The sequence below is a fragment of the Epinephelus moara genome, chromosome 16 (genome assembly GCF_006386435.1).
Source record: "Epinephelus moara isolate mb chromosome 16, YSFRI_EMoa_1.0, whole genome shotgun sequence".
In the NCBI taxonomy this organism is placed as follows: domain Eukaryota; kingdom Metazoa; phylum Chordata; class Actinopteri; order Perciformes; family Serranidae; genus Epinephelus; species Epinephelus moara.
Window position 1 is genome coordinate 47,564,008 of NC_065521.1, and position 16,953 is coordinate 47,580,960.

The following is a 16,953-nucleotide window of genomic DNA, read 5'->3' on the forward strand; positions in this document are numbered from 1 at the left end:
GTTTTATGTACAATATTATGATGTCACAGTGAAGCTCACCATTTGGATATAAAATGTCATCCCTTTATCATTAGATCCTTTTAGACATTTGTAAGAAAATTTGTCATAACTAGCATGTGAATTCTTGAGTTAAGGCCAAAAATTATGTTGTGTGAGGTTAGAGTGAACTTTGACCTTAAACCATCAAATTCTAAATCAGTTCATTCTTGAGGTCAAGTGAACATTTGTGCCAAATTTGAGGAAACTCTCTGAAGGCCCTCTTGAGATATTGCATTTAGTGATGTCATGAGAACCGATAATCGCGATACCTTTCGATTCAATGATGAAAAAAAAACCCCAGCGATACTGCAAGAACCGAGCTCCTGTGAAGCAGGAGCTATATGGCGTATACCGCTCCCATCAGCTCCTTCCGGAGTTCCGGAGCTGATGGGAGCGGTATACGCCATATAGCGTTACAGTCCATGCCTACATTAAGAGTGAGGGGGTGACAAGGAAGTAGAACGACACATGGCATACCTACCAGGGGTGGAAGTAAGCTGGTACGGTCCGGTACTGCGTACCACTAAAAGATTCAGTGGCGGTACGCAGTAAATACTACCTTATATGCAAATATGTTAATAAAGTATTTCTTGTACATGGGATCTTAGGATTTTTTTTTTTTTTTACCTTGGTATCGACTTCGGCGTCGAGAAATGTGTAATTTTACTGGTATCGGCACCGACTACTGANATAAAGTATTTATTGTACATGGGAGATTTTGTTTTTTTTTTACCGTGGTTTTGACTTCGGTGTCGAGAAATGTGTAATTTTACTGGTATCGGCACCGACTACTGAATTTTTAGTATCGTGACATCCCTAATTGCATTCATGAGAATCAGACAGATGCAAGGTCACAGTGACCTTGACCTCTGACTAGGGATGCACTGATTTTGAAATCCTGAGTCGATACAGATACCGATGTTCAAAATAACAAATTGACCGTTACCAATGCTTTTATATTGTTGTTTTTGTTATTATCTATTCTCCCTTTGTGCCAGGGAAACAAAGAAATCTACACTATAAAAAATAACTAAACCATTTTAAGTTGCCTAATTAAACCCTTCATTAGGCAACATCTGAATTAGCACAAATTCAATTACATACAAACTTATGAAACAACCTGTCATATAACCTTTTACATAAAAAACTTTTTTTTTATTCCTACTTCAAAAGCCGTTTTACTATATATATCAACATTCCCTCTTCAATATCTCTTTTGTTTTGCTAAACATCAACAACTTTCTCCGTAAAACAACTGTATTTATTTTAGTTTCTCACCAAAAATTAAATTTTACTGGATTACATTGATCACATGATGAGAACATTATCATTTACCTTAACCTAATACTTGTTTTTACTTAATAGAGCTTGAACACATCATAATGTAACTAAATGCAACCTCCATGAGCTGTTAGTTGTGGCCACCGGCTGCTTAGAGCTAATGATAACTGTCTCTCCTCCTGCTGATTTTAACACAGATTTGCTGTTCACACTGAATGTAGCATTATCAGGGAACAATAGGTTGCATCCTCTGACATGGCACCATTGTATGATCACCCCAACCAAATAAAATATAAAGAAATACAGTAGATCATACAGTTCCTGTGGACTGACATCTGTTTGGAATGTATTATTTTTGCTAAATGTTTTTACAATTTTATTCTTTCATTCAGCTTTTTTTTTTAATATAATCTTTGAGATTAAATGTAGTGTGTGTTTGTGACCCATGCAGTTGTGAAAGGAGACCTTGGGGTCGGTACAGGCAGGTCGCAGCTGGTGACTGACACCTTTGAACGGCCTGGCAAAGCTGTTGCAGCTGCCTCCTATGCTACTGCTGGGAAATACGAAGATGGCTCTGTGGATGAAATTGGAGTGTTCGCTGGTGCAGGATTGGGCCACGCTCGTGCTGAATGGAGCGTTTTTGATGCTGAGGCCAAAGGGCCAAATGCCAGCGCAGGAGCTGAAGTCTCTAAGGCAGCTGGTGTTAAAGCCATGGCCAAAGCAGAATTAGCCAGTGCTTCAGCCGCTGCTGGTCCGGTGAAAGCTACAATCGGTCTGGCAGCAGACACTGGGATCGGCATTGGTCCGTCAGGTGTAGAAGCAAAGGTGCTGGGAACAGGCTTCACTATTGGTCGTAAAATTGGTGTTTCTTTCCTTGGCTCTGGGTTTGAAATTAGATTATGGTAGACTGTAGTCTGTGATTGTGTTTTGTGCCTTCTATTATAAACAATGTAATAATAAAAGCATTTGCAATTTGCAGCACTTATATAGGAGTCTTCTTCTGACATTTCAAACTTCCACCAAGATATATTTCTTATGTCCAGTGCTACTTTATGTTTTCACTGCATTTAACCTTCGCTCAGAATGTACTGTCAGTTCAGGGAAGTTTAAACTGCATTTAACCTTCGCTCAGAATGTACTGTCAGTTCAGGGAAGTTTAAACTGGAACAAGTTACCCATCAAGATAACAGAGTGTCCATCTTTTGGGTCTTTTAAAGTGCAACTTAAAAATTGGATCCTAGACAATCAAACCTGTGAGCAACTTAAAAATTGGATCCTAGACAATCAAACCTGTGAGCATTCTTAATCTGGCTTGTCTTTTGTATATTGTTATTTATATGTGTGTGTATGTGTACATGAACTTGTAGGTATTTATGCATGTTTATACATGTACACTGTTTTACATTGGTCTTTTGTATGTTTATACATGTACACTGTTTTACATTGGTCTTTTGTATTGTAATGTGCTGACCGTTTTTTTTATGTTTATTGTTTGGGGACTGCGGATGAAATTTAGCATGCATGCTAACTCCGGCATATTTACATTACATCATGTATGTACTGTTCATTAATATGCACTGTCCCAACAAAATAAACCAATAAATAAAAAATAAGAATAATGAGTGATTTTTAAATATCTATGGCACAAATAAGATCATTGTACTTCCACTTATCAGAAGCCAGTGCTGCTTCGATTGTTCCAATTTCCTGCCAACAACTTTGTGTCACAACTAAATGGCTTCCACTCGACTTTATTATTGTTTGCTGACATTAAAGTTATGCAAAACTTTTTGTATTGTGTCAATTTATTTTTACAAAGCATCCTGCAGCTTGCAGTAGCAGAATAAGATATTTGATTTTCCTCTGAGCACAGCTGATCCAGGACAGTACCAAAGAATGATGTTCAAAATAGACTGGATGTAAATGTTTACAGGATGAACTCAAGAACCTGCCACAGACTTTGTTCACATAGTTTCACATGGAGATCGGCTCAGGTCTGGCATATGGGTTTGAATGTTTGTATGTGTGGTGGGTATAGGAAGGACACAGAAATGATGAAGTGAATGAAGTTTTGGTGTAAATAAAAAACACTTTCACTTTTGGTAGAACTATATATGCAATAACTACAAAAGGTAAATTACATGCTAATCACAGGGTAAACTTTACTAATAATAAAAATAAGAAACAACTGACAACAAGAGGAATCATATTTTTCTGTAAGTGCAGTGTCAGGCATTAGTCCTGCTATAGCTCAGTGAATCACAGGTGCCCTCTTGTGGCGACAACAGACCAACAACACTCACTCCAGATATTACAGATGATAAAAATATTATTCTACAACATTTCATTCAATATCACAGAGAACTACACACAAGGATAAATACAACTATAGCATGAAGTGAATTTAACTGTGACTATATTCTGAATTACTAAGCCTAATTATAATAATTAAATATAATTAGCAATATTTAACATGCCGCAGTTTAAATTAGCAATTAAGGTGGCAGAACACTTAATAGGAATTACTCACTTTAGGGACTGTTGGTTATTTATGATGGGGGGGGTGTAAAAAGGGGGATGTATGTACGCTGGGGAGGACCTAATGGTTTTTATTTTGGCTCAGAGGAGGGCATTCAATTTTAAATTACTACATTAATATTAACTCTATTTTCTATTTAATTAACTACAGATTTTTAAAGAAAGCATGGCATGTTTTCTTTAAAATCATCAAAATAACACCATTTATCATAGCCACAAATTGTAAAAACAGAAATTATCGTTGGATTTTCAAAGTTCCAACGGGCCTTGGACACATCTTGTGCAATGACATGCTTCCATCAGCTAAAAACAAACAAAACAAAAAAACATAACCAAATCTGAGCTCAAAATAGTGATATTTCTTCAAAATCACTTTATGTTATGTCTCATTTAAAATTTGGCCAAAAATAAACCACTTGCACAAACTAACCAGCGTCCACGACAAGACTGAAAAACTGAGGCTTTTTTCAACCCCAGGATTTCGTCTTCAACTTTTAACTTTCAAACATCAAAGGGTAAGTTTTACATTTTATAACTTCCTTTATTAAATTTTATTAATTTATGGTGGATGGAGGTAGGGCTGTAGGGGTGTGCCATATCATCTCCTGCACGATAATACCGGTATAATTTATGATATGATATGAAATCACGCAATCATCAGACGATAATCACAACATTTTTTGTATTTGGGAGCTGTTTAAATGTGTAATTAGTGGTAGATTTTATTTTGTTGAACTATTAATATTGAAACAGAATCTGAATCTCACTCTGAGTTACTGTTGTTGTTCACAAATTAAAGAAATGAGAGATGATTTTTGTTTAGTTTTTACTGAATATTTGAAACAAACTGTAAAACTACATCACTTATTTTGTTGCAATTCTATGTTCTTAAATAAATCAATAAATCATTTGTTTGTACTAATTTGTCATATCATCAAGAGCATCATTATCACAAAAATACCCTAAAATANGTGGTAGATTTTATTTTGTTGAACTATTAATATTGAAACAGAATCTGAATCTCACTCTGAGTTACTGTTGTTGTTCACAAATTAAAGAAATGAGAGATCATTTTTGTTTAGTTTTTACTGAATATTTGAAGCAAACTGTAAAACTATATCACTTATTTTGTTGCAATTCTATGTTCTTAAATAAATCAATAAATCATTTGTTTGTACTAATTTTTCATATCATCAAGAACATCATTATCACAAAAATACCCTAAAATATCTTGATATTATTTGAGGGCCCAATCGTCCACCCCTAGCAATCAAAATCAGCTGAAGCTCAGTACCAGCAAATTAACGAGCTTGTGATGGACGACCAGAGGAACAGAAGAGAACACAAAGTTGTAGCCATGACAGGAGATAATGCTTCAAATATAAATGTTGCTGCAAAGAAGCGACAAATTCCAAAACCTGAATGCTTGACAGACATTGTCAACCAGGCAGCACAGGAAATTGATACAATCACTACAAAATGACCACAAAGAGACTCAAAACAACAAACAGTCGCAAAACAACCACAAAACGACATAAAAAAACAAAGGACATTACAAATAACTGTAAAAAAAAAAATTAAAAAAATCGTTATTGTAAAAATTCCCTGAACTATTGTGATGTTATGTTTTCATTTCACCCACCCCAAGATGGAGGGTCATGCATTTCCAGCCAATCACTCAGGTAGGCTCAAGGAAAATATTTGTGGCTTCGGGAAGGGTCTAAATAAATAAATAAATGAAAAACTAGAGTCTCGCTCCAGCCACCCACCCCCTTCTCTGGTAAGCAAAGAGCAGTCCCTTACCTTAATCTGAAATAGAGTCTGACAGGACGTTAACACCGACAGTAAACTGGACAATTAAACGTCTATTCACATGTTCTATTCATTTACACATCAGGACTTTGTCTATTATAAGTGGCAGTAGCTTAAATCCTTTCCAGCCACAACGGCAGGCTATCACTTAACTCATGGAGAGTAAATAAAATGTCTATGACTGTTATTAACTATATAGACTATATCTGATAATCCACTTAAGTCTTTTGATTGATTATCTATCTAATTTGACGAGATGACAAGCAGTGATGGAAGGTAACTGAAGTGCTGAACTTAAGTACAATTTTGAGGTGTTTTTACTTTACTAGAGTATTTTAATTATATGCTACTTTATATGTGTACTCATTAGCAGTGGTGTAAGAAAATATCGATACGTTGAAATGACGCGATATTTCGTTTTGCAATACTGTATCGATTCTTTAAAGTACTATATCAATATTTAATCAGTAGTTTTATTGCAAACATTTCTGGCATTTTCTGAATTTTAATTTCTTACTGTTCATCTTGAGAGTCCTGCAAGCACTTTTATTTGTTACTGAAAGAAAGGAAGGTGTTGATTCCATTGTTTGACTGCACAAAAAGAAGCATTAAGATCTCACAGGGACTATGATCTTTCTTTTATTAATAACACTCTGTACAAATTTTATACTCTAAATGTTATAAAGGCAGATGGGTAAATTCCTTTGTTCAGACTGCACAAAAAAAATGATGTTGCAGGGAATTTTAATTTCTTACTGTTCATCTTAAGATTCCTGCAAGCACTTTAATTTGTTACTGCTATAGAAGCAAATGTCAATACCTTTGTCAAATTGCACAAAAAGTATTGTTATGACATTGGCTGTTACTGGGGCTGTGAAATACAAATGCAGATTACACTGTTGTGACAGCATAAAAATACACTGTTTACACAGATTATATGCATTTATACAACAGTTAGTTCCGGCCCTGCAATCTGATTGGTCGAGAGACAGTAAAACCGTGATGATATTGGAGTACAACATCACGGTTATTTCACTGTGTATGTATCACTCCGCCTCACAGCTGATTGCAATCAACAATCAAATCAAAACTGACGGTTAGTGTCAGTTAGGTCAGCAGTTGCGTTGTAGGCTAATTAATTCATCCACTGTCAAACAGCCAAAAATATGGATTTATTTCCTAAAATAAGTTTTGAATTGAACTATGAATGGTCATCAGAGGAAGATGAGGGAGAGGAGAAGCTGAATCCATCTGAGCACACATCCAGGTTTGTCAGTGTTTCATCAGCGGAGCTCAATGACTTGGAGAAAAGCAACATACTGTCAGATCAGAAGGCAGAGTCGGCTGTGCCTGTGAAGCGACAGTCCACCATGCAGTCACCAGAGACTTATTTCACCGGCTGCACAATTAATGGAAACGTGCAGATAAATGTGTATAAAGAGTAAGTGCCTGGCGCACCATGTCTGCGTTACATAGCAACGGTGACAGCGGAGTCCTGAGGGAACTATTTTTGTTGGCGGAAGACAAATAAAATGCTTAAATGATCTATTTTGTCCTCATTTTTCAACATTTCTTAATCAGCCTTGCTTATTTAACTCGGCCTGCGGCCTCGTGCCTACGACCGAATCACAGCCGTGATGATATCACAGTACAACATCATTCCCTCTCGTGTGATGTTGCTTAATTATTACACGGCTCTATTGAATGCTGTATTCTGATTGGTCAGTCGCGGCATTCAGAGGTCTGATACTACTATGTAATGACCGTTGCTATGTAGCCCAGCGTTGCTAGGGACGCTGCTTTTCATTTTCTCTTGATTCCCTGGAGCTATTGTGGCCAGATTCAGCCGTTGCTGACAGTTTTTTTTTCTCTCCTCCCGATTTAATTTATAAATCAATAAAAATCGTATAATTAATCAATATTCTGTCTCAAATTATTTATTTAACTGATAATTAGCCGTGTAATAAGCGGGATAATATACAATGAGCCGGTGAATACTGGGAAAACAACTCCCTTCAGGGGAATAGAACCCCAACGCGCAGTGCAATATATCGAATCGTCACATCTGTATCGTGATATGTATCGTATCTCTAGATTCTTGCCAATACACACCCCTACTCATTAGGCAGTTCATTGTTTTTTAACAGGGTTGTGGGACCCCTGGATAAACCTGGATATCTGTCAAAATTTCAATTTTAGGTCATGTGGAGGTTCTGTTTGATTTTACTTGATTTGATTTAACATACACAAAGTCTTGCCTTTCAGAATATGAAACTGATGATAACTAACATTAACATAAAGCATGATGTTAAGCTAAGCTAACGGCACTCTGGTGCTATTTAGCACCACTCTCTTTCCCTCTATGTCTCCCTGAAATTATCAATTAAAATCTTAATAACAATATAAAGGCAATGTCTGGGGCAGTGGGTGTTTTGTGATTTTAAGTAAGTAAAGTCTTGACTTTCAGAGTGTTAAAACCCCACAGGTTCCACTGAGCTAACTTTGACCCAACTCCCCTGACTGCTAGCTTAAAAGCAGTTTAGCATCATCATGTTAAATGCTTTATCAATATGGAGATGCGTCACGGTGTTAGCTCGGTTAGATTCTCTTTAATTTAATCGTTCAGTTCATTTCACTGAAACCATGAGCATCACAGTAACGTTATAAATAATAAAAGTAAACTAGGGAGAAGCGAGAGAAGAGGTGACTCCCTACCTTTGATGCTGTCCTTAAGTCCATTAAATGTGTCCATCCATGATTATTTTTATTCCTTTGGTCCGCGAGGTTCTACCGATCAAACGAATCAAAACGTTTATTATTTTTTTTATCTAAATTTAAAAAAGTTGTGAGGATTGTCTTGTGAAGTCCACTGCTAGCTGTGTATGCTAACTAAGCTAGTCAAACAGACCGCAGTTCTACCAACGCCTTCCTAGTTGTGTCGCAGGGTGCGTTTGTTTTTTTTACCTCGTTGGCTTCAAGAGAAAAGTGTCCACGAGCTTTTCTGTGTATTTTTGTTACTCCGGGACAGCCCTGCGTATACAGCACGCGCTCCCAGTTCAGAAGGCCAACGGTATCTATGCGGCCACCGTACTGTCAACTTTGAACTTTTCTCTCAAAATCATGGCGCGTTTAAGTCATTACCTACTGTGACGTATTTTTTATATCAATTCAATTCAAATAGCTTTATTGGCATGAACAAAGAAATGTTATTGCCGAAGCATTTCATTGAAAAAAAAATAAGAAAAAATAATAATTAATAGACAAAAATAAAAACAAAATAAAAAATTGAAAGGTCAATAAATAAATAAAGTAAAATTAAAAAGTAATATATTTTACATGTTACACACATTCATACATTATATATACATATCAATTATACAGGTGTTGCTTATAGGTTCCATATTANCAAAAATAAAAACAAAATAAAAAATTGAAAAGGTAAATAAATAAAGTAAAATTAAAAAGTAATATATTTTACATGTTACAAACATTCATACATTATATATACATATCAATTATACAGGTGTTGCTTATAGGTTCCATATTATACTGCTGCAGTCCATTTTTGATTACTGTTCAACATAATATAGTACACTGCATTTTTATTTATTTATTTTATACTAACTGACTACATATTAGCAGCTAGTCCCTCAGGCTGGAGCAGGCAGATACATATGTCGCTGCCAGAGGAGCTGCTGTCCCTTCACCCAGGAGAATTGCCAGTTTCTATAGCGGGGTGTCAGGAAATGTTTGGTTATTTCTCCAAAATGGAAATCTCTGACTGGGGAGAACTTTTCACAGTGGAGGAGGAGGAGGTGCATTTCTGTTTCTACTTCACCTGTCGAGCAGTGACCACAAAGACGCTCCCCTCTGGGCAGCCATGTCTGTCTGTCTCTCCCTGTTTCTACTGCTAAGTGATGCATAATATTTGGAATACACAAACAGCACCAACATCGTTAGAAAGCCAGTAAGAGTCCTCTCTTTTCAACAGGACACTGATGGAGAGGGATTTGGTTTTTTCTCCATGAATTTCTTTGAACAAATCGCACAAATCACTCATTTAGTCAGTAACAATAGCCATAGTGCAAAAAACAAGCCAGGGGGTTTAGGTTGAATAAATAATAATAATTAAAGAGATGGAAAACAAGTGTCTTTTTTTCCAATGTTAAAAGTTCCTTCACAAAAGCTTAGATCCAATTTCAGCTACATATTTCACTGTTAGTACATGCCAGAACAATTTTTATGGCCTTTCTACTGATACACGATTCATTAGTGTTTATGTGATTTTCATAAATCTTTGTAAAACCCAGTAAAGAGGGGCTTATGGTTTTGTAAATTAGCACTTATGTATATAAAGTTTGGCAAGCATAATCAGATTTATGATACATGCCTGTTCCTCAAGTTACAGGAAAAGAATCCAAATATAACGTACTCATGAAATAATGCTCTATATGCAATGTCAACAATAAATCTGGAAACACCTTTCCATAACTTTCCAGAGCACTGACAGTACCAGAAAAGACAGGACACACGTCCCACAGGTGTTTGATCAGATTAGGATCCAGGGAATTTGGAGGCCTGGTTGACACCTTGAGCTCTTTGTCACATTCCTCAGGCCTTTCCTGAGAAAGACAGCTACTGGGGAGTGCTGCTGCCATGAGGAGGGGTACCCTGTCTGCACTGTAGTTTAGGTGGGTGGACCGTGCCGGGTGGAGACCACATGAATGTCAGAACCCGAGTTTTCTCAGCAAAACATTGCTTTGTAACTAGATGATCAATGTTGTTCACTTCAGCTGTCAGTGGTTATGATGCTTTGGCTGATCGGTGTATGTACCACTGAAACCACCTAAATCTGACACACTGAACCTCATCTAATAAAAATGTTATTGTTCTATTTGTTGCCAAAATACGCAGGTCAAACCAGAAAGACTTATTTGCTTTCCTTACTGTGCTCCCTCTCTGTGTGGTCCATATCCTCCGACCTCCGTTACATTCTCCTCCTCTTTATCATCATCCAGTGAGTTATAAAATGAGACTGTGCATCCCGTTACTCTATTGCTGCTTTGTGCTTCTTGGTCAAACAACTACCTGGACTTTTGACGAAAACATGCAGAACATGTGCCGAAAACTTGGTTGACAAACAAATGTTGTGGACAATCAAATCTAACAATTAGAATTTAGTCATTATTAAAGGTCTTAAAGATTTTTCCTTTTGCTGCCATGGCTGAAACTTTGAGATTTGATGGGTTGAAGGCAACTCTTCATTTTATTAAAATCAATCTTGTGTGATTAGCAAACCCAAACAATTTTTTTTTTTTAGGTTTTCAGCAGTGATCCAGAATATAAATCTGCAAAATATGCAGATTTTTTTGCTTGTAATGTGATACAGTATTCGTTGGAATTCTGCGAGCGCACAATCTGTGTGGACCAGGGGCCTCATTTATAAACATTGCGCACACACAAAACGAGGCCTGAAAGAGGCGTCCGCCACTTCCCACGCGAAAGTTGTGATCTATAAAAACACACTTGTAAAAACTGTTGCCATTTTTGGCTTTTGTTCATACGTACATTTTTAGTATGGCTCCCACGTAATGTTTTATAAATGAGACCCCTGGTGGTGGAGACGATGATCTGAAAGACGCTGTAGCGGAATAAAAATTCTATGCTTTAGGGAGTTAAGAAAAAAAAAACCTTCCTGGACCAGACACACCAATCTGAGGTTTATTACAATCTGGATTCATTTACAAAACAACCAAAGTGAAGTGCATACAGAACTGCAATGCACCGAAATATACAGATCTTTTTACACACTTTCTCTCACATTCTCACACACAAAGTTAATAAAATGGTGTTCGTAATCCATCACAGTTTATATTTTCAGTGTGTGCAGCTTTCTATGACATAATTTCACCAGGCAGACACACACTCACACTCACACACACACACACACACACACACACACACACACACACACACAGACATAAAAATGATGAAGGTGATGAAGGTGTGGATCAGTGAGCTTAGTTAACATGTCCACTCAGACACACACCATCTGTCTCAGGGCTGCATGCGAATGGCTCCGTCCAGTCTGATGACCTCTCCGTTGATCATGGGGTTCTCAGCCAGTGATGTCACCAGGTGGGCAAACTCTGCTGGGTCTCCCAGGCGTGAAGGGAAGGGCACTTGGCGGGCGAGAAAGGAGCGCACCTTTTCTGGAAGACCAGCCAGGAGGGGAGTGGAGAACAGACCTGGAGGGAGAAAGATTTAGACGCAAAGGAAATGTCACTTTTCAATCAGCTTTTAAATCTTCACTCCACAGCAAGAGGGTTCCAAGTTCAAAGCCAAGGGTGGGGGAGACCCTCTGTGAGGAGTTTGCATGTTCTCCCCGTGTCAGCGTGGGTTTCCTCCAGGTACTCCAGCTTCTTCCCACAGTCCAAAGACATGCAGGTTAACTGGTGACTCTAAATTGTCCGTAGGTGTGAATGTGAGTGTGAATGGTTGTCTGTCTCTATGTGTCAGCCCTGTGATAGTCTGGTGACCTGTCCAGGGTGAACCCTACCCCTTTCGTTCAGCCCTCCAAAGGGTCATGAGTTAAATCTGAAGAGCCATGTGATTCTTAATGTGAGAGCAAAGGCGAGTTTCCAACAACATAAATTCATATTCATTTATTTGACTCTTTTTCTAATCTTGTTGAAATATCGGATGATTTGACATCTTAAGGCCTTGAAAGGGACAGCTCACCTTTAAATCAAAAACGTAACTTTTTCCTTTTCCCTGTAGCGCTGTTTATAAGTCTATATTGTTGTTGGTGTGAGTTGCAGAGTGTTGCAGATATCAGCTGCCTTCTCTCCAATATAATGGAACTAGATGGCGCTGTTTCTTTCCAGAAATCACGACCTGGTTACTCAAGATAATCCACAGACCTTGTTGTGAGCAGTTTCATGCAGGAACTATTTTCTTTCTACCACACTACACCCGCCAACCTTATCCCCGACAGAGAGACATTGCTGTGGAGTTTTTCAAATGTAATTTTTGGGCACTTTGAGCACCACAAGCTGAGTGCCTGTCCCTTAAAACAGTTATTTTAAAAAACAGTGAGGCAACACGGGCCAGCAAGGATGGAAATTACTGGTTTTATCTGAACGTTTTTTATGTAAAAATAATCTGGAAAGTAGAGCTGCCCCCTGATAGTCAACCAAACGTTAGTCGACCAGTAATCCAAAGTGTGGGATCATTTTGAGACAGTTTACACTGTATACACTCACCAGGCGCTATGGTGATGACTCTGATGCCCATGGGTGCCAGATCTCGTGCGATGGGGAGTGTCATTCCAACAATACCACCTTTAGAAGCTGAATATGCTGCTTGGCCGACCTGCAGAGAAAACGGAGGGCAAAAAGCAGAGTTACCACCTCATGGTTGTGTGCCTTCACCAAGTCTGTCTGTCCAGACTCTGAAGTAATTTAATGAAAGGTCTTAAGTTTGTTTTTATGGCAAAGTGGAAGATGTGATTCTAGTGAATAATTCCCAGTGACAAACATACTGTCTTGACTTAGAGACTGTTTTACAGAGTACAGAGGACGGATAGATTCGTCACATGGTGCAATGACAATCACCTGAAGCTCAACACCAGCAAATTAACAAGCTTGTGTTGGACAACCAGAGGATCAGAAGAGAACACAAAAGTTGTAGCCATGACAGGAGATAATGCTTCAAATATGGATGTTGCTTCAAAAGAAGCTACAAATTCTAAAACCTGAATGACTTCACAGACATTTTCAACCAGGCAGCACAGACAACCTTTACATTCGCCAAAAGCACCTCAAAGTAGGGCTGGACAATAATCCATATCTCAATATTTTCAGGCTGAATGGCACCACACAATATATATCTCTGTATTTTCTACGAAATGGGTTACATGTTCAGTTACAAGCCGATCCACAGCTAAAGTCCCCTGTTATTTTGCTGCATGTGTTTTTCTACAGCAGGGCAGGTAAAAGAAGTTTACCTAAACTCCCTTCTTTCTTTCTTTCCATCTGCTTACCTGTTGGAGGTGAGCTGGTGCAGTCAGAGCCTGTTGTCTGCAGCTCTGCTTTGCACTTTTAATTATCTGCAGATTCTTCACAGTAAAAGTCCCCTGTTATTTTGTTATGTAAAAACTTTTATTGTGAAGCAGCAAAATAAGGAAATGTTGAGTTTTCCAGCAGCAACTTCACACAACTTCTAACACGGCTGATAGCGAACATTAACAGTAAAGTAAAGCAGCTCAAAGAGTAACAAAACGACGACAAAGAGATAAAAAAGAACAAAAGGCGCAAAATGACCACAAAGAGGCTCAATGTCTCCCCTTCTGTTCCTGAGTTAGGGTGTTAAATTATGGCCAGAAAAGTGTCTTTGCAGAACATTATGATGTCACTGTGAACTTGATGTTTGACCTTTTCATCCCTTCATCATTATATCCTGTTAGACAGTTGAGTGATATGTTGTCATAACCAGCTCATGAATTTTTGACTAAAGGCCCAAAATGTGTTTTATAAAGTCACAGTGACCTTGACCTTTGACCACCAAAATCTACACAGTTCATGTTTGTGTCAAGGTGGACATTTGTGCCAAATTTCAGGAAATTCTCTTGAGCCGTTGCATTCATGAGAAGGGGACAGTAGAAGGTGTGTGCGTGTGTTTTTAATGACCTGTCCATCGAAGGCGGCCACACTGGCTGTGTTAATGACGCAGCCTCTGTGTCCATCTGCATCAGGCTCGTTCTTCCCCATCTCACCCACAGCAAGGCGAATCACATTAAAGGTTCCTGCAATGTTCACCTGCAGAAAACACACACAAAAATACTCAAAACTCATTCATTCATTTTCCATAATCACATATCCTGTTAGGGGTCGCAGCTGACACTGGGCGAGGGGTGGGGTACACTCTGGACAGGTCGCCAGACTATCACAAAAGCTGACACATATACCCCCTATACCTTGTATTAACATGTGTTTTGTGATCAGATTGCTCTTGACCACGTGACAGTGCAGGTGTAAATACACTCAAAACGCATTGAGGACAGATTGTTATCCGAAATAGAAATAATAATAAAAAAGTGATTAAAAACAGTCGCAAACGTTTTGGTCCTTGATGATGGTCAGTGATTTATTATTATTTTTTGCCCTCCTCTCTTGAGAAGGGTCACACCATCACTGGAGACTATTTCTCTGACCTACTACAACACCTCAGAGAGAGAAAATCAGAGAAACGAGGCGAGGAATGCTGACCAGACAATCCATGACTGCGGGTTCCAACTTCTTCCTCGCCCGTCTTTTTCACCAGACCTGGTCCCCTCGGACTTCCACCTGTTCCCCAACTTGAAAAAAGCTTGAGCGGGCAAACATTTTGCCAACGACGATGACGTCATTGAAGCCAGGGAGGAGTTCTTAGGTGTGCCGTGCGGTATGAATGTGAACATGACGGCAACTCAGTCAAAAGTTAACCACTAAATTAACATCTAAACATCTAAAATAAAATTAAATCTCTCTTATTTCCCAGCGTGCTGTTTTAAAACTCCAGTCTACTCAAGCATTACTGCGGGGAGGGGGACTGCTGTCTGACGGCTCTGTAGCACCCACTAGTGGCGGGTGGCTGCATGACAGTTAAGCAGCCTTGTACATGAATAAAACACTAGTTGGTTTAACCGACTAATATTTCTGGTGCAGACTAGCGAGGGGGCGGACGTTTAATTGTTAAGACATCTAATTGTGCGCATCCCTAGTCCCAACCTGAAGAGTTCTTTTCCACTGGGATAAAGGCGCTTCAGCACCACTGGAGCAAGTGGTAAATAGTAAAAATGGACCTGCAGTTGCATAGCGCCTTTCTAGTCCTCTGACCACTTAAAAGAGCTTTTTACACGGCAAGTCACATTCACCCATTCACACACACACATTCATACACTGGTGTGTCACCTGCTACTCAGTTTTTAACACACACACACACACCCACACACACACACACACACAGAGCAATGCAACAGCCATCAGGAGAAATTTGGGTTTCAACTGTCATCTGAAAACTTACTAAAGCTGTCAGACAAATGTAGTGAAGTAAAAAGTACCATATTTACCTCTGAAATGTAGTGGAGTTGAAGTATAACGTTACATAAAATTCAAATCTCCAAGTTAAGTATAAGTACATTGATTTTGTACTTGGGTACAGTACTAGATTAAATGTATTTAGTTACCACTGGAGGAGTCTGACAGCAGAAGCAGGTATTTATTTTTCTGCTTAAGCTATTTGCATCTGTTTTTGTGTACCTTACATTGATTACACGCTGGAAGTCCTCCAGGCTGTGAGGGAGGTCCTTCTTAAAGTTGTAAGTTTTAACGGCGACAGCGATGCCGGCACAGTTCACTGCCAGGTCCAGCCTCCCAAACTTCTCTCTGGCCAGGGACACGGCTGACTGCACGTCTGCCTCCGATGTCACCTGAGAAATGACAAGGCCACAAGATAAACGTCACCAAGCATACATGTGTAAATGCACCCAATGAAGATACCAATTCTTTGGTTCAAGTTCCAGCAAGAAGGGAACCAGAGAGAGGTCTGGCATTAATAATTTGGAGCTTGAACTTGAGAAGGGTCCACATGTACCACTAAGAACCAAGAGAAATGATCACATCACTCCAGTTTTAGCCTTGTTACACCAGCTCCCAGTATGTTTTAGATTTTAAGATTTTACTGATTACTTTTAAGGCTCTTCATGGTCTCTCTCCCTGCTATATGTCTGACCTTTTAGTGCCGTACACGTCAGGACGTACCTTAAGGTCCTCGGGCAGCAGAGGTCTTTTGTCTGTTCCAGAGGCTGAAAACTAAAAGGGGGCAGAGTGTTTGCTGTCAGGGCCCCGAGGCTCTGGAACGTTCATTTAGACGGTTGTTTATTTCCTCAGTTTTTATAAACTAAAGTGTTTTTATCAGTTCTTTTAAAAGCTGTTGTTTTCACATCTTGTCTGTTTTAATTATTGACATGTAAAGCACTCTGTAACTCTGTTCTGAAAGCACTTTATAAATAAAGATAATAGTAATTATTATTATTATTTAACTTTGGTAATTGTTAAGAAGAGAAGTTTGCTAGCTGCTAGGCTAATTTATACAATGTAAAATGCCATAGGCTTGTGCTAATAACGGTAGCATGTTGTATTTGTGGGGAAAATGTGTCCAGATAAAGACAAGTGTCTGTGAATGCTGCGAGTTATAGTGAAGCTGATTTGTGTACTTGTGTTTGAAATTGTCTCTATTAAG

The 16,953-nt window shown here is 38.7% G+C and overlaps 1 protein-coding gene and 1 long non-coding RNA gene across 2 annotated transcripts in view; both read right to left on the reverse strand.

The window, feature by feature from the left end:
• Positions 1-2,264: 2,264 nt before the first annotated feature.
• Positions 2,265-2,732, reverse strand: LOC126402492 (uncharacterized). The gene is made up of 3 exons (XR_007571227.1): positions 2,611-2,732; positions 2,443-2,571; positions 2,265-2,392 (listed from the first exon to the last, which is right to left on the reverse strand). It is a non-coding gene; the product is annotated as an uncharacterized LOC126402492 (long non-coding RNA).
• Positions 2,733-11,362: 8,630 nt separating this feature from the next.
• The window catches only part of hsd17b10 (hydroxysteroid (17-beta) dehydrogenase 10), a 10,680-nt gene continuing 5,089 nt past the window's right edge, over positions 11,363-16,953 (reverse strand). Inside the window, exons 3-6 of the mRNA XM_050064505.1 lie at positions 15,977-16,141; positions 14,361-14,489; positions 12,936-13,044; positions 11,363-11,918 (exon numbers count right to left, since the gene is read on the reverse strand). Coding sequence (XP_049920462.1) covers positions 11,728-11,918; positions 12,936-13,044; positions 14,361-14,489; positions 15,977-16,141 — 594 coding nt within the window. The 3' untranslated portion in view covers positions 11,363-11,727. The remainder of the gene's footprint in view (positions 11,919-12,935; positions 13,045-14,360; positions 14,490-15,976; positions 16,142-16,953) is intronic.